At 52.1% G+C, this 16949-nt stretch overlaps 1 protein-coding gene across 5 annotated transcripts in view; it reads right to left on the bottom strand.

The window, feature by feature from the left end:
- PIK3R5 (phosphoinositide-3-kinase regulatory subunit 5) overlaps positions 1-16949 on the bottom strand; it is a 71047-nt gene that overhangs the window by 11981 nt on the left and 42117 nt on the right. For all 5 annotated transcript variants that reach the window (XM_045490396.1, XM_045490392.1, XM_045490393.1 and 2 more), the window contains exons 2-5: positions 13008-13123; positions 11147-11247; positions 8822-8890; positions 7831-7969 (exon numbers count right to left, since the gene is read on the bottom strand). In XM_045490396.1, coding sequence (XP_045346352.1) covers positions 7831-7969; positions 8822-8890; positions 11147-11247; positions 13008-13110 — 412 coding nt within the window. In that variant the 5' untranslated portion in view covers positions 13111-13123. The remainder of the gene's footprint in view (positions 1-7830; positions 7970-8821; positions 8891-11146; positions 11248-13007; positions 13124-16949) is intronic.

Raw genomic sequence — 16949 nt, forward strand, 5'->3', positions numbered from 1 at the left:
CCTCAATGGGGCCCCTGTCAGGGGGCAAGGCCCCTCTGCGACTGGGTGTGGGCCGGGAGGAGGAAGGCAATCCCCCTGGATAGGTGCAAAGCCAAGACCGGGGTCAGAGACAGCTGTAAACAGAAAGGCCACAGTTTTTGTGTCATCAATGGTGGAAAATTACTAGTCATGCTATTCTAATTTAGGACCTAACTGTTTTGATTTGGGGCCTTTTGTTTGATGTTTCTCTTAGGTAACTGTCACATGTTCAGAGGTTGAAGTTATGCTTATTTTGATGGGAAAGTCCCTGAAACAGTGGCTACTGCCATCGGGACCTGGGACACCATCTGGTGGCCACTTGGGTGAGTGACAGAGGCCAGCTCCCCTCCTGGCCCCCTGCAGGCCCCCCAGTGAAATGCTGTAGTGGAGACATCACTCACCCCCCGACAGTCCCCCCCGCACCAGACCTCAGAACACACAGCCAAGTGAGGTCTCTTGACCCTTCCGTACACGTTCCTTTTGCCATGGAAGAAAGCTCAAAGGCCTTGCCTGCACACAAGGAGCCCCTGAGCAAGCCCCACCTGGTTTCACGGAGTCACCGGGACTCAGGTCCTTGGTTCGTTCTACAGAGAGTCTGGAAGAACCCACGGAGATGCCTGCGGGATGGCCTCCAGCTCTGCAGGGCCACCACGCCTGGGGGGAGTGAGGCGTGACCCTGCTGCCCCAGCCGGTGGTCCCCGCCCCCCGACAGGCCCAGTCCGGCTCCGCCGGGCCACTCTTACTAGTGGGTCACACATGGCGGGGACCTGTTCTCATCTCCCCAACACACTTCCCTCTTCTTCACCAAGGGGCACAGGTTGATAGATCACATTTTTTGACCTCCCTTGCAGGTGTTGGGTGGGGGCTTCTGGAAGACCCCATTTGCAACCTCCCTTTCCTCATTTCTGTTAACTGGAACGGGGACATGATGGCCACAGCTCCTGCGGTCATTAGACCAAGAAGTGACACTGAGGGCAATGTTTCCTGCTAAGGATGGTGAAACAGAAAAAAGAAATGATTCTGGAATGTTCAGCCCTGTGCCAACCCTGGGCTGCCTTCCACTGGGATTTTTTTTTTTTTTTTTTTAATGTAAGAAAAAAAAAAAATAAACCCCTTTGAGTTGCCACAACTATTATTCTGGGGTTTCTGTTTTGGGCAACCAGCTTACTTCTAACTCATCACGCCCTGTGGTTTCTGGAACAGCTGCTCCCTCCTTTCCCAACATCTCTCCCCCGTGACTCTGTGATACAAGAAGTCTATCTTTGGCCATGATGTTGTCTTTCGGTTCCAGGATCCTATCCAGAGTCCCACACTGCATGTAGCCTAGCCTCCTCTACCCTGTAATGGTTCCTCAGTTTCTCCTGGGACACCTATGCATTTGGGGTGAGACGTTCTGTGACTAAAACCCCCACCCGCTAGTCAACGATGTTTGACTTTGCTTCAAGGGATCTATGCCTTTTATTCCATCGTCAGAGACTTAAAAAAAGTATGAAATATAAATGTCTATGATCACTAAGATCCCAAGGGAGACTTACTGCCACTGAAGAATATTCAGAATTCACCGGCTACCAGTTGATGGGCAGAGGTGATCGAGCCCAGGTTTGTACCTGCTTTGATAGAAGGTCAAAGGCAGCAGGAGAAATGGCCCAGGGAGGAAAGTGCTTACAAAACGGCGGCTGGGATGGGGCACCTGGGCGGCTCAGTCGGTTAAGCGTCCGACTTTGGCTCAGGTCATGATCTCGTGGTCACAAGTTCAAGCCCCACATCGGGCTCTGTGCTGACAGCTCGGAGCCTGGAGCCTGCTTCTGATTCTGTGTCTCCCTCTCTCTCTGCCCCTCCCCTGCTCGTGTGCTGTTTCTCTCTCTCTCAAAAGTAAATACACATTAAAAAAAAAAATGGCAGCTGGGACAGCGCAGGATTTTCCAGTCACGCACAATGGTCTGCCTGTGCCTCTTGGCATAGAAATAGCTCTCTGCAGGGGCGCCTGGGTGGCTCAGTCGGTTGAGCGTCCGACTTCAGCCAGGTCACGATCTTGCGGTTCGTGAGTTCGAGCCCCGCGTCAGGCTCTGGGCTGATGGCCCAGAGCCTGGAGCCTGCTTCCGATTCTGTGTCTCCCTCTCTCTTTGCCCCAACCCCGTTCATGCTCTGTCTCAAAAATAAAATTTAAAAATGTTAAAAAAAATTAAAAAAAAAAATAGCTCTATGCAGATGTGAGAATACATTGCTGGCATCGAAGGATATGGTTTTGGGAATCAAACAGACATAGCTTCAAGGGAGTGGAGCTCTTGTCAGTTACGTGAGTGTAGGCAATGTCTGGAGTTCAGGTTCATCCTCTGGAAGGTGGGAATAATAGTAAATATCCAGGTCGGGGGGCGGTGGGGGGAGGTTCCTGAGGACAGATGAGACCAACCCAACCATCGCCATCATCATCATCACCATCAACAACGATGGTCCTTCTTTTTTTTAGTGTTGATTTATTTTGAGAGAGAGAGTGAGTTTGAGCAGGGGAGGGCAGAGAGACAGGGAGAGAGAGAGAGAGAGAGAGAGAGAGAGAATTGCAAGCAGGCTCCGAGCTGTCTGTGCAGAGCCCAACACGGGGCTCGATCCCACGACCTGTGAGATCATGACCTGAGCCAAAACCAAGAATTAGACGCTGAACCGACTGAGCCTGAGCTGCCCAGGCGCCCCACGATCCTACTTTTGACCGGGAGGCTCGGAGAGCCCCCGTCACGTGTCCGAGGAAACCAGCTAGTAAGTGACAAAGCATAGGTCATACCACAGCCCGCCCATGTTCCTCCTTCCCTCACACCCGACTTGACAGCAAGAAACATGAAACTTCTGAGTCTCCATTTTCTCAGGTCTGACGTGGGAATAGTACTACTCTTCCCTGCACCCCCTAGGGCTGTGATCGGGGCAGGGGGGGTGCAGCCACCGAGGTCTGTGGGCTTTGAAGGCCACACAGTGACTCACACATACGATGCCCCCTGTCGCCCCCCGGGATTACAGACACATTCTTTGCAGGTGAGCGGTGTGGTCTACACAGCTGGCAGGGGCTTGGAGTAAATATTTGACAAACATGTGGGCTGAATCCAAGGGGCTGCGGTGGGCAGGACCCGGTGGCACTGACGTGAGGTTTCCTGCCACCCCCAGAGTGGAGGCAGCCAGGCCACCCTATTGGGGTGGAGTCAGGAAGAAGGGGGAGGCCCGAAGGCTTGATAACCTGCCCACTTCCTCCACCACCCAGCCACATCAAAGCAGGATCGGCTGTTTCACTCATCGCCACGGCAACTGGCTCCATACGGCTCCTTGGGTGAAGGGTCCATGGTCCCCTGTCATCTTCACCCCGTAACCTGATCAGGACCTGTCTCTCAAGGTACCGCTGCCCTATCCTTACTGCCCTCAGCAATGTGAGATCCACGGAGGCCAGCATTCACCTTCAAATTGCTCTAAGGGAGGAGGCATTATTATACTCCCACTTTACAGATGAGGTTAAAAAAAAAAAAAAAGAAAAAAGCTCCTGTAAATTAAAGAAATGTCTTGCCAAAGGCCTCACAGCTCCAGGATGTGAGGCCACGGTGGCCTCAGACCAAGTACTGGTGACTCTGCTGAGTGGTTCAGCCTCAGCTTCTCCCGTGGCCTCCACTCCGGCCTCCGCCCCACTGCCTCCCTCAGCTGGGGGCGGTGGGGGGGGGGGATTGTGGGTGGGGGCCCTCAGGAATCAGGCAACGATAGTCCCACAGGCCGAAACGAAAATCTCACTAAAGCACTTTCTAAGAAGCCCACTGAAGGGTCATGCAGAGAAGGGTCATTTAGCTTAATTTACTCTTCGCTACTGATGAATCAGGCAGGGCTCAGGTTCTGGAAACGGGAGGCGAACCCGGGGACGTCAGATGAGGGAACTGACTTTTGTTCGGTAGAAAAGGGAACCCCGCAGGGTATGGCGTTATCCTCCTCTATCATCTCAACTAATTTCGTATCTAATTTTGCAAACCTATTCTCGCTTCTATGAGGAACTTGTCTTCAAAACTTTACCTATCTATCTATCTATCTATCTATCTATCTATCTATCATCTATTTTATTTATTTATTTATTTATTTATTTATTTATTTATTTATGGGAGGCAGAAAGTCAGAGAGAGAGAGCAGGGCAGATAGCACGGAGCCTGACGCGGGGCTCGAACTCACAAACTGTGAGATCAGGACCTGAGCCAAAATCAAGAGTTGGATGCTCCACCGACTGAGCCACCCAGGCGCCCCCTGTGAGCAACTCCCTCAATCAAGGGTCTCATACCATCCTTTAAGCCACTTCTCCATCTTGCTGGTTCCCTCAGTAACGAGCGCAACGTGTCTTCCACGAAGGCTTACTATACATTTGCGCAAGTTAGGTTTTTGTTTTTTGTTTTTTTTAAACTTGAAAACGACTCTCTGCCGTGAGAAAGAGTTCATGATTTCCTATTTCGGTTCTGCTTTCCCCGGAAGGGGACAAGTTGTGAGCCCAGGCGGCCTGGCATAAACTGCTTCTCTAGGCATCTGCCTTCTCTGCCATCACCAGGACATCGGAGGCGTCACACGGTCCCCGGGCACTGTTGAGGGCAAGGTGCTCAGCAGTGAGTGACTGGGGTTCCCAGGGTCCTCTTGCTTGGAGTCCAAGAACCCTCATTCCATCTCTGCCTCCAGTTCCTCCTCTGCCTGGCTCTCGTCCCCTAGGCGTAGAACCCCGCCGTCCCCAGCATCCGCCCTTCACCCTTCCCAGCCAGCCCTCCACGCCACCTCTGCTCGCTGGGCTGCCCAGAACACAGTCTCTGCTCAGCGGCGTCCCCAAAACATCTCAAGGCATAGCGTGCATTCAGGGGAGAAGAGTCAGCCGGTTCTACCAGAAACTGGGAAGCGGTGTTCCAGCGTGCAAGTGACACAGCCCTCCATCTCCCTTATCCATTTCCAAGTAAGAGTCACTTAGATCTTTGATCAGCGACTGAAGGCCCTGCCAAGGTGTTTGCATTTTAAATCCTTTCTGTCTAAATTAGAGAAGGGAAGAAAAGCTCAACATTCTTGTTGAAGGAATTCTGGCCGTTGGCAAGACGCCCAGAAGCAACACAGATCTGTTGGTCTGGGGGAGCTGTTGGAAAGAAGGGAATGAAAGAGAATGACCCTAAACTGGCTTGTTCACTTAGGGTGCCTTGGAAAGTCAGATTGGCAAGCTGTCTATTCCTCGTGTGCCTGACTACCTTTCCTCACACAGCACCTTCTCCTTGAGGCCTCCCTGATTTCTTCGTTCCTCCACCCAAGCCTCTGGCATGCGGCGAGGTCCCAGGAACAGGTGGGCTTTGGCATTGGCCAAGCCTAACCAGTGCCTGCTCCGAGCCTTCGTAACCACAGACAGCTGACTGGTTGGGCAGGGAGGTCAGGTGATTGGCTGGCAGGAGACAGACAAGCTGATTGGTTGGGAGAAGACCGCCCAGCTGATTGGCTGGGAGGAGAGAGATACACTGATTGGTTAAGAAGACAGAGAAGCTGACTGGTTCGGGGAGGACAGCTCTGCTACTTGATTAGGAGGAGACAAATCAGAGGATTCCAGAAAGAAGTCAGGAGTCCCTCCAAAGGAATTTACACACAAAGCTGCGGTCCTGAGCTTTCTAGGGTCCACGGATTGCTGGGGAATAAGACGTAGTACTCTTGTCCTGTGTGTGTTTAATGTGTAGGAAAAGAATTAAACGCTGCGAGCATTAAATAGGGCCTGATGCATTTTCTCTTAAAAGAAAAGAAAAAAACAAAAATGGGATTATAACATACAGTTTTCGGGGGGCCAGCATTTTTACTCAACAAATTACTCAACATCTTTTGCCCTGGGTAACTCTGTATCTACGTCTTTAGTGGCTGAATAGCTACATAAAAGCTTTGAATTTTATGCTCTCAAATCTGTCAGCCTTTTCTATTTTTTTTTCCTTGGGGGCAGGCATGTTTGGTATCTATTCACTCTAGGTGGTTCATGTAACCTAGTTTTCTTCTATGATATTCATGGTTTTGTTTTCCCCACTTCAACCTTTCATCTACCTGCAACTGATTTTATGTTTGAAATAGAATTATTACAGTTTTTTTGAGATAGAATTATAAGTCATTTTTAATAATAATATTTATTAAATGACTGATTTTATTCATCACTGGTTTCAGGATGCCGCTTCGTCATAGAACAAATCTTTCTATATTTCGCCTGTTTCTAGCCATTCTACGTTGTTCCGTTAACTTATCTATTCTTATACCAATAGCGCACTATTTTAATAATTTAAGCCTTATAGTTATAGTTGTAACAGACCTAGTAAAGGAAATACTCCATTCTTAGACTGTTAAGAGTACATAAATACATGATAAATGCATGAATAAATGCTACCAGAGAGCATTTATTCTCTCACATAGATTTTACTTTGTTAAATCTTAAAAGATATTGTTGGGGGTGCCTGGGTGGCGCAGTCGGTTAAGCGTCCGACTTCAGCCAGGTCACGATCTCGTGGTCTGTGAGTTCGAGCCCCGCGTCAGGCTCTGGGCTGATGGCTCGGAGCCTGGAGCCTGTTTCAGATTCTGTGTCTCCCTCTCTCTCTGCCCCTCCCCCGTTCATGCTCTGTCTCTCTCTGTCCCAAAAATAAATAAACGTTGAAAAAAAAAATTAAAAAAAAAAAAAAAGATATTGTTGGTATTTCTTTTAATCACTGTTACATTTATTTCCACGACACCTGCTGTTACTACAATATTGATTCAATCTGGCAACATGTCTCTTAAATTACGTATCCTTCAGTTAAGTTTGTTTCTCTATGTAGGTTACTCACATCTCTCTTCTTTTGTATTTTTAGTTGCTGTTATAAATTGCTTTCTTTTTTTCCCCCTCAACTATGTTTTCTTACTGGTTAATGACATTATACGGAAAAGCTCTTAGCTACCTGTTTACTAGTTCTGACAGTTCTTTAGGTGATTCTCTTGGCCTTGACAGATAAGCAATTGTTTGATTTCTGCATAATTAAATTATCTTTCCAAAAGAGGAAGTAGTCTTTATTTTTGCCTTTTTGCATAGGCAAAACACTTGTAAGCACAAAGATGAAGGTTATCGACTTAAATGGAAATGCCTCTAGTATTTCGCTGCGGGCTGTTACCTTATTAAGAACACTCCCGTGTATTACTAGTTTCCACGTATTAGAGGGGTTTTAAATATTAGGAACGAATGTCAAATTCTACCAAACGTTTTAGGGGCATCTATTGAGATGTTTATGTGACGTCAGTGTTTGGAGCGACTGCTGTTGATGAATTACTTTATCAGGCCACCTCACAGTAAATCTTACCAATTAGGTTTTCTCTTGCTCTGTAACCGTTTTCTAGGACCTCGTTTTCATGTCTATTATAGCACTTGCAATTTTTCGAGGATTCCTACTTACTTCTCAGACCCCACAGGTGAAAACTTAGCACGAGGCCCTTGTCCACACCTGTCAGGGCACCCATCAACCTGCCTGTTCCTGTCACCCCCCGCTTCCCCGGCCAGGACCCAATCTATGCACACATCATTTCCCTATTTGATCCTGAGGCAAAGAGAACAAGCAAGGGCCTGTCGTCAGTATTGTGGGGGCTTCTCTGTCTGGCCTGGGCAGTCTCAGAGACCCTCTGGCAAAGCAGAGCACAGGCAAAGACCACGTAGTGGGGTCTCCTGGCCTTGAACCCCGAAGGATTCCTCCTTGAGTCACCTCCTGTGTTCACTGCTCTCAGCCATCCGATGCTGCATGCACCAGGAAGGGGAGATCCCGGCCCTGTGCACCTGCCCCCCTCAACACTCACCTGGGGCCTTGAGTTCAGCATCAATGAAGGTGAGCAGCTCTTGGCAGATACTGCAGTAGGGAACAGGCCAGGTCAGGAAGCGGTGGTAGGTTCTGGCTGCTTTCAGGAGGAGATCTGAATCTGGCGGGAAGTGTGGTGTCTGGGATGGAAAGGGAGAGGCAAGCAGAGACGTCTGGGTAAGAGAGAGCTCACCGATATTCTAGAACATACCCTGCTCCTTTCTGATACGTTCCGCAGAAGGCACACTGCTCCTGGCAGCAGTGTGTCCAAGGACGAGGGCAGAAAGAACCGGAAGTTACCCACAGGGCGTGACTTACAGATGGTAAAGATGGCACCCAGAGGCACCTCTACTGTAAGGGCCGTGACTTTACCACACGTAACATCTAATGCACGAGAGCGCCCCTCTGAAAAGCTGTCACCTTGGGGGTCATCCTAAATGGTGCCGTTGCCGCAACTCATCTGGGGTAATGGTCTCTGATGCCTAAACTACCTTTCTTTCAATACTCTCGTTGAGGCAAACGTTTATGCTTTGCATGGATTGGTTCCATGTACGTACGGTCATCTGATGATGCCACTGGTCTGGTGAATACGGGATGATCACACCGGGGGACATGGACTCCTGGGGTACAGAATAAGGTGGACCTAAGATCTCTCAGCAGGAGCTGTTTCCTGGCTCGTGAACAGGCTGTTGACAGCAGTCCCCTCCACAGGAGCCTGGATACACCAGGCGGCATGGCATCCGCACAGACTTATGGAGGCCTTTCAATATGGCCGCTCTGATGCCATCAGAGGCTTTGTATATTTAGCCTGTTTCTAGCCATTCAGGGAGTTATGGGGGCTGCTCTGATGCCAGAGGGTTGACACCCATTTCAAGGGCGTGGCTTGACACACATCCTAAGTTGTCTCCGGAGGTGTGAGGGCTCTGTCCCCATGGAGACCGTCCCTCCCTGTCCCCTCTCACTTCCCCAAGCTAGCCCGCCCCGGAACTTACGCAGAGAACAGTGGAGTAGAAAAGCAGAGCCAGGGGGGCGAGAAGGTCATAGGTGCCCTTCTCCTGGACCTGTGGACGGGACAGGAAAGCAGCGTGAGGCTCATCACAGGTGCAGAACAGAGCAGTGCTTCCTTTTTCTGCACTTTCTTTTTTTTCTTACGTGACAGGCAACGTAACCACAAGGAAACAATGGGGGAAATACAACTTAAAAAAAACCAAACACTCACAATATCCCCCCTCCAAATGAACGCAACCACAGCTAACGTGACAATGCTTATCCTAACACCATTTTTCTCTTTGTACTTGGAAATCATAGCGTGTATGTTTTTACTCCTAATGTTTTTACCCTATAATGTTATAAATGAATTTGTTTTGCTGCATCACCTCTAAGACCACCTTTCCCCCACCCCTGGTGCTCCTGGTTACACATTTCTTTTTCATTTGTGTGGTAAATCTTTTTTCAAACTTGTTGTGTGTCTTTTACTTGTATAGATTTTCTTCTGATGCCCTGGTATTAGAAATGTTTATTTGTCTTTTATGGATTTTTGCTTTTGTGTGCAAACACCATGTAAGATTCATATTTCCTTCCTTTTTTGAAGCTTCATTTTCTTAAATGTAAATCTTCAATCCACTTAGAATTCCGTATGCTGTATGGTATGTGCTAGGAATCTCACTCTGTATTTTTCCAAATGTTTGGTAAGTGTTCGCTAAATCATCTAATAAACCTTGCTGATGCAATTTTTTTGTATATTAAAATCTGTTTATACCTTTGGATAATATCCATCTTTTTATTACCTGTAATAATATTCCTTCTGATAGATCTCTGTAATGTATTATTGTGGACACATGGCATTATTTTCTTGCTACCCTAAATACTTTTGCAATGAAAAACTTGGTGCACGTCACTTTTTCTGTAATTTGGATTATTTATCTAGGTTAGGGTTCAGGAAGTGGAGTCGATGGATCAAAGACTATAAACCTCTTTCTGACCTCTGAAACGTGTTGCCAAGTTGCTTTCCGAAAGGACTGTGCCAGTTATAATACCCTGCGTGTATGAAAGTACGAGTCTCACTATAGCCTTCCCCGCACTGCTTATTACAATGTTTGACCACACTACAGACCCATGTGACTTAGAATTCTTTGGTCCAAATGGTAAAGGTCTCGGCCCCTTCCGGAACTCGTGGGGGTTGAAGATGCAGAGTGGACCCCACCACCGTGCTGTGCCTGGTGGCCTCAGCAGGCTCAAACAGAATTCTCCTTCTCTTGGCCCCGAACAGACCAGGTGCCTGATACACCTGCTGCTGGGCCCCTTCTACAAGACCCTCCCCTCTTGTCACGCGGTAGTTGATATTTGGGCTTATAAGTTAAACACTCCAAAGGTGGCTCAGGCTCTTCTGAGTGGGTGTGCTTGTGGATCAGGGTATAACGGTACCCGGTAAATGACGGTGCCAGAATTGGAACCTTGAGTGTCTTGGTAAGCCAAGACTTCCCAAGGGACAGCTTGAGAAAGTCACGTTTTCCAACACAGTTACATATTTAAAACAAAAATGAAAAAAAAAAAAAAAAATTAAGCACAGAATTCTTTATAAAAGAGCCAGAATCCTCTTTAGGGACTCACAATTATTCTGGAACCCCAGCCCAGCTGAGCCCTTAAACACACTGCTGTTCTAAGTCATCAAAGCCTATTTCTTACAGACCGGCCGTGAGACAAGGTCTGTTTCCCTTTCTAGTCAGTTTTCTCCTCTGTGTCTGTTTTTACGGGTCTTTTCGAGGAAAGGAATTCGGGAGAGCTTCCTCTGTCCTTTCTAGTCAACACTTGGACTTACAAGCCATGTCTGTCTTATTTTTTTTTTTTCTTTTTTTTTTCTTTTTTTTTTTTTTCAACGTTTATTTATTTTTGGGACAGAGAGAGACAGAGCATGAACGGGGGAGGGGCAGAGAGAGAGGGAGACACAGAATCGGAAACAGGCTCCAGGCTCTGAGCCATCAGCCCAGAGCCTGACGCGGGGCTCGAACTCACGGACCGCGAGATCGTGACCTGGCTGAAGTCGGACGCTCAACCGACTGCGCCACCCAGGCGCCCCAAGCCATGTCTGTCTTAAGAAGCAGCTTAATTAAACTCAGATCCGTGGCTCACGAGTCCTCGTCTTCCTGGTGAAAGGACCACAGCCCTTCCTAGAAGCCTTCAACTCACAAGCACCACTGGAACAGAAAGCCCAGGGGCTCCCAGCGCCTTTGCCAAGCCCCTTGGTGGGCCAGGCACCCCAGAACTGACACTCCGTGGGGACCTTTCCCTTGACTCTTCAGTCCCAGGCCGGCCCTCACCTCTCGAGTCTTCTGCAAGATCTGCTCCAGGAGGATAAGGAAGTGGCCCGGATCCCTGCTGACCAGCTCCTGCAGGCTCCAGCAGTTGAGACACAGCCCGGCTGGAAAGGCAGAGAGAGAGAGGCAGGCGTTCAGCTTACATCTGGAGAGAAGTGGGAATCCCTAGGGGCACCCCTGGGGTATTCCTTTCTAAAGAGTCTGAGAAAGCTCTGAATCAACAGTCAACTCTCTCCTTCCTCATCAAGACACAACGACAAGCTTTTTATTCCTGCAGATAATGGCTCAAGAGACAGAGATGGGCTGGGATCCCCCTTAGGGGCCACGAGTCTGCACCCCTTGCCTCTGGAGAGCTACGGTTCTTCCACCAACCCGGCTCCCCTGGTTTCCTATAGGGGGTGCCGGAGCATGCAAGGTGCAGGGAAGGAGGGCAGAGGCAGAGGGCGCTGGAAGAATAAGGGGAGGAGCCACAGCAAGCCCCGCCCCAGGAAGCAAGACCAAGGCTACCACAGCCCTGGGACTTCCCGGGACCGCCTGGCCGCGGAGCCGAGGAAGGCGGAAGCTACATCCATCTACCTTTCGAAAGCTACAGTGAGCACTTGGTCATTCTGTAACTTCCCCAGACTTTTGCCCTCTGTCAGGCTCTGTTTCCCCGCACTCGGCCAGGGTAAACCCCTAGACATGAAAGGCGCGGTCCTAGAGGCCTGTGTGTGCACGCGCACACGGGCGCATGCGTGCAGTGGAGGGGAGAGGAGTAAGGGTGGAAACGGAGCGACCACGAATTTCACGGAGCCCCAGCTCCGGGAGCCTTCATGTGCGGGGGCTCCTTCTAAGGTCGGGGAGGCCCAAGCGGTGCTTTCGTGCGGACATCGGTTCTCAGAAAATTTGCAAAAGTCGGGTCTTTTTTGTGTTCTTTTCTTTCGTGATGTCGTCCCCCTACCTCAATTCTATACGCTTAGGCTTCATCGACACCTAGGCAGGAAGTGAACAGGGAGCAACCTGCCATCTACTGACCACCTAGTGTGTGCCAATAGGATGCTGGGTTCTCACGTGATCTCCACTGAGTCTCCTATCCTCCCTTCAGGAAGAGGTTCCCGTGGTTGCTATTTCACCGACAAGGCAGGTGGAGTTGTGGGAGGTTCAGTGACTGGGGTGAGGTTATAGCAGCCAGTGAGAGGCAGTTTTAATACAGATCTGTTGAATTCCAAAGACAGAGGAAAGCCTCTCAAAGGCGGTGGCATTAGAGCTGAGACCTGGGTGAGAACGAGCCAGCTACGGGCAGCTCTGAGGGAAGAGTTCCAGGCAGCAGGTGCAAAGGTCCTGAGGGAGGGAGGAACCAGGTGTGTTCAAGGAGCAGCGGATATCTATCTCATGGCGTAGTTAGCGAGGCAAGTGAGATACGAGATGTGAAAAATCTTAGAAGCATGAGAAATTATTACAGGCAGGCCCCGGTCTTCAGAGATACAATTGCCCCAGCCTGTATCTGGAAAGATCTAGACACCAAGGGAACCATTCCGGGAAGAGCTATCTACGAAAGCCTAGCTGCTCTGTTGGAATCAGTAGTTGTATTTCTAAGCAGGTTTGATAGCTTCTTCAAGGTTGTACTTCGGCACGTGGGAAGAAAGCTAGATACGGTCCCGGGAGAAGGAATATGTTACAGGAGCACAGACAAACTGCCATATACCGAGGGCCTACTCTCCATCGGGTGCTGTGCCGAGCACCAGCCCACGGGAGGTCCAGCCCACGGGAGGTCCAGGGGCTCGGAACCACAACCTGCCGGCTTCTGTGAGCTGCCCAGCGCTCGCCATGGCCCCTGAGGCTTTCTCGGGCCCCGCGGACCCCACCCCTGCTCCCCCAGACCTACCTGACCAGGAGGTAGAGCAGCGGCTGAGGCTGAGGCCATGCAGGCAGCGCTCCAGGGCATGCTGGATACGGTCCTCCGTGCACGTCGTGGCCCCTGGCTGCATCCTGAGTCATCGCCTGCATGGGGGGGGGGGGGGGGAGGGACAGACACCGGTCAGTCTGGAGAGCCCCAGGCTTAGGGAGCAAATGGCCTAGCAGAGCAGATGGCAGTCCACAGGCACTCCCAGCCCGGCCCGATCAGCCCTGCTGTGGCCCCAATGCCAAGGGCGCGGTGTGGAGGCAGAGAGCCTACAGCTGTTGGAGCCCAACAGCACAGAGATGCAGGCTGCCGGGGGCGGGGAGCTGAGACGGAGGCCCGCCTGGCCCCCCGGGCAGTGGCGAGCATCCCCACGAGTGCCTGGAGCAGCCAGACCCCAGCGGGCAGGGGGACTCCTTGAGAAAAACCAGAATCTTCAAGCCACCGAGGAGGGGCTTTAAGAAAAGGCTGATGAGCAACAGGTGGGGAGCCATGAGAAGCGCCAAACGCTGAGAGCCTCAGCGGGCCCAGCGCGGCTTCTTGGCTAACGTGTGGGGGCTCCTGGGGCCCCGGGAAGCCACGGCAGGTGGTTTAGCACGGTGAATAAACCCGGTTTCTGGCAGCAACAGACTCGGACGCAGAGCGTGACTCTGCTGTTTAGCGGCGCACTTTAGGCAGACTTTTGTTACCTTTTCCCAACCTCAGTTTACTTCTCTGTAAAATGGGGATAACACGGCACTGACCCTGTAGGGCTGTCGGGAAGAATGCCACGGTGGACGTGCCGAGGAAGCTTTCGAGACACGAAGGCTGTCCTGCTATAGCCTTGGCCACACTCACACTCTCCCGTGTTCACCCCTCTCGGGGCGGACCCCGTAGCTGGCCAGTCAGCTCAGGTCCTGGAGGGAAGCTGAGGAAGCAGAGGTCCGGCTCTGTGGAACTGGGGACGGACCAGGAAACCACAAGCAGAAGCACAGAGCTCGGAGCTGAGCCAGGCAAACGAGATGCAAAACCGTGAAGTCCTAACGCGGACCCGGCTGCATGACCAGAACACTAGGTGCGTGGAGGCCCCGCGTCGGCAAATAATCCCCCTACTGCCCCAGCCTGGGAGGAGCCACACGCCGGCCGAAGGGCACACAGCCCCTTTGTGAGCTGTCCAGCGTCACCTCACCTCAGTGAGGTCCCCGGTGGGCCATGCACCATGGGGCTGTCTCCCTCTCTCTGCCCCTCCCCCGTTCATGCTCTGTCTCTCTCTCTCTGTCTCAAAAATAAACAAACGTTAAAAAATAAAAATTAAAAAAAAAACCCCAAAACAAGGATTGGTACTGGCAGCAGGCCAAAGGGGGAGCCCACTCTGGGTCACTGGGAAGCCTCCCGGAAGGGACACTTACACCGGAGGAGGGAGCGGGGAGAGAAGTGAGGGGAAGAACATTCCAGAAAGAAGAGACAGCATCTGGGTGCAGGAAGGAGCCTGCCAAGGACGGAGACCCCGGAGCCGAGGGCCAGGTGCCACCACCTCCTGGCTGTTGAGGCAGCCGACTGAGTTCAGAAAAACTGCCACGGGTGATTCAGGACCATGGACACTGGGTGCTTCGGTTAGCAGCATCTGGAAACCCAAAGTTGTCCCCGGGCCCTCCCGGGGCAACTTTCCCAGTCACCTTTGGGCCCTTTGTCTGCTGACTCCTCTACGGGTAGCCCAGGCAGTGGACCCACGGACACTGGGCCTGACCGGGCCGATTCCAGGCTGTCAGGCCCCTCCCTCGCCTCGATGTGCTGGTCCCCGGCGTGGATGTGCCTCCTGGGGACGAGTATTTGTCATACACCCTCAGCCTTCTACCTTCAGCCCCACTACGACACCCCGTCCAGCTCAGAGCTCTTCAGATTCAGAGCTAACAGAACCTGCCGCAGGAGCTGGAAAATCAGGCACCTTCCAGAGGATGACTTTGGGGGCATGGCTGGCTGGCCCACATGTCCACAAGGGACCCTTTGCCCGAAGGATAATCTCTCCCCGTTAGCGCCAGGGTGGTTTCTTGGAGGCAGTGCAGAGGTCACCCCCCTCACGCCCTTCATTCCACAAAAGGGGAAGCTGACACCCAGAGAGGGTGAGTAAGGGGCAGCCCGGGGGGCAGGAGCCAAAGTTGGAAGAACCAATGTGGATATCAACAGACCACGGCGTCAGGCGGGACTTCTGTATTCCCGAATTGTGGGGACAAAAGGGGATCCATGACCTACCCGCTCCTGTAATAAGAGTCACAGAGAATGGCGGGGACGGCGCCCAGCCACCACCTTGGGGGCCTTGCCGGGAGGGGTCCGTCCAGAACTAACACAGCTGCCTACCTGCCCCTGCCAACACGGGAAGACTGAGGACACGAGGGGCTTATCCAGCATCCCAGACGGCTCTCTTTTGTCGCCCGGGGCCAAGGGCAGAGGGGCGTTAAGAGAATCCCTTATTCAGACTGGATGCTTGCCAGGTGGGGATGTGCTGTTGTGTTCTCCTGTCACCCTACTCGGCCAGCACACCTGCTCCCTGCGAGCCCCGCCAGGGCTGAGAGAAGACGTGAGCTCCTTGGGGGTGGGGATAGGGAGGTACCAGCAACAAAAGCTGGACTTCAGCTGTTTTGTTGATCCTTGACCCTGGAGGGCTCCCACCGGGATGAGGGCAACTTAGCGGTAAGAGGCTGATGGCTGGACCACCTTTGGGGGAGACTGGAGGGAGGGGGGATGGAGCGATGGCTAATCTGTGGCCCAGAGAAGTTAGACAACTTGCCTAAGGTCACACAGTTAGGAGGTGGCAAAGCCAGGATGCGAACCCAGGGAGCCTGGCCTTGACCGCTAAAATGCACCGCCCCCTCGGCAATGTCAGATGCCAGTCGCTGGAAGAAAAATAAACTCAATTCATGTTTCTACACCCAGAAGTGAGGATTCTGTGAACTGTAACACGATCTTGCTTTAAGAAACCTACATTCCTGGGGTCCCTGGGTGGCTTAGTTGGTTAAGCGTCCGACCTCGGCTCAGGTCATGATCTCGCGGTTCATGGGTTCGAGCCCCGGGTCAGGCTCTGTGCCGACAGCTCGGAGCCTGGAGCCTGCTTCCGATTCTGTGTCTCTCTCTCTGCCCCTCCGCCCCTCCCGCACTCACATTCTGTCTCTCTCTCAAAAGTAAATAAACATTAAAAAAAGAAAAAAAGAAACCTACATTTCCAGTTGCTGGGAATCTTGAGCCCACCACGTCTGTCTACACCAGCGGCTCACCCTCTGGAGAGGGGATCAGAACTCACAGAGGCACACTGTCCCTGTTCCGCTGAACTGGGGTCAGCGATCTCTAGCCTGGAGAAGGGCCGAACCACACCAACCGGGTTTAAAGTCCCCTCCGCCCAGTCCCTGCCGCAAGGGACGGCTGGGTTGTGTCACGAGGCAGGAATGAGTCACCCTGCCCTGTTGTGTCCCACTGTGACGATGCAAACACGAGACGTAAATGAACATTCTCGGCCAATGCTGCTTCTGCTGCACACACACCTACCCTCAGGGGTCGGCACCCCGTGTCCCGGGGCCCTCGCTGCACCCCTCCGACGCCTGCTGGCCCACGCCGCCTCCCTCCTCCAGGCCCCTGACTCTCCTACCTCCTGGCCTCAGTGTCCCTGGCTGTTCACTGGAGGCCATCAAGGCCTTCTCCACGGGTGAGCCAGACGTCCCCAGAGGCATCTGGCAGATCTCCCGGTGTGCCTGTCTCCCAGGCACCCTGACGCCATCTAGGGCTTGCCCCACGCTGCTCTAAGAGGCGGGACTTGCCCGGGGCACTGGCTGCTGGGGGTCAAGGGAGGTGTGAGCGCGGCCCGGGGATCCTCAGCCGAGTTGCCCTAGGGGTTGACCCAGCACACGGTGGCTGGCCACCTGGACCTTCAGCACACTCATTTCCGTCCGATGAGTCAGC

The sequence above is a fragment of the Leopardus geoffroyi genome, chromosome E1 (genome assembly GCF_018350155.1).
Source record: "Leopardus geoffroyi isolate Oge1 chromosome E1, O.geoffroyi_Oge1_pat1.0, whole genome shotgun sequence".
Lineage (NCBI taxonomy): Eukaryota > Metazoa > Chordata > Mammalia > Carnivora > Felidae > Leopardus > Leopardus geoffroyi.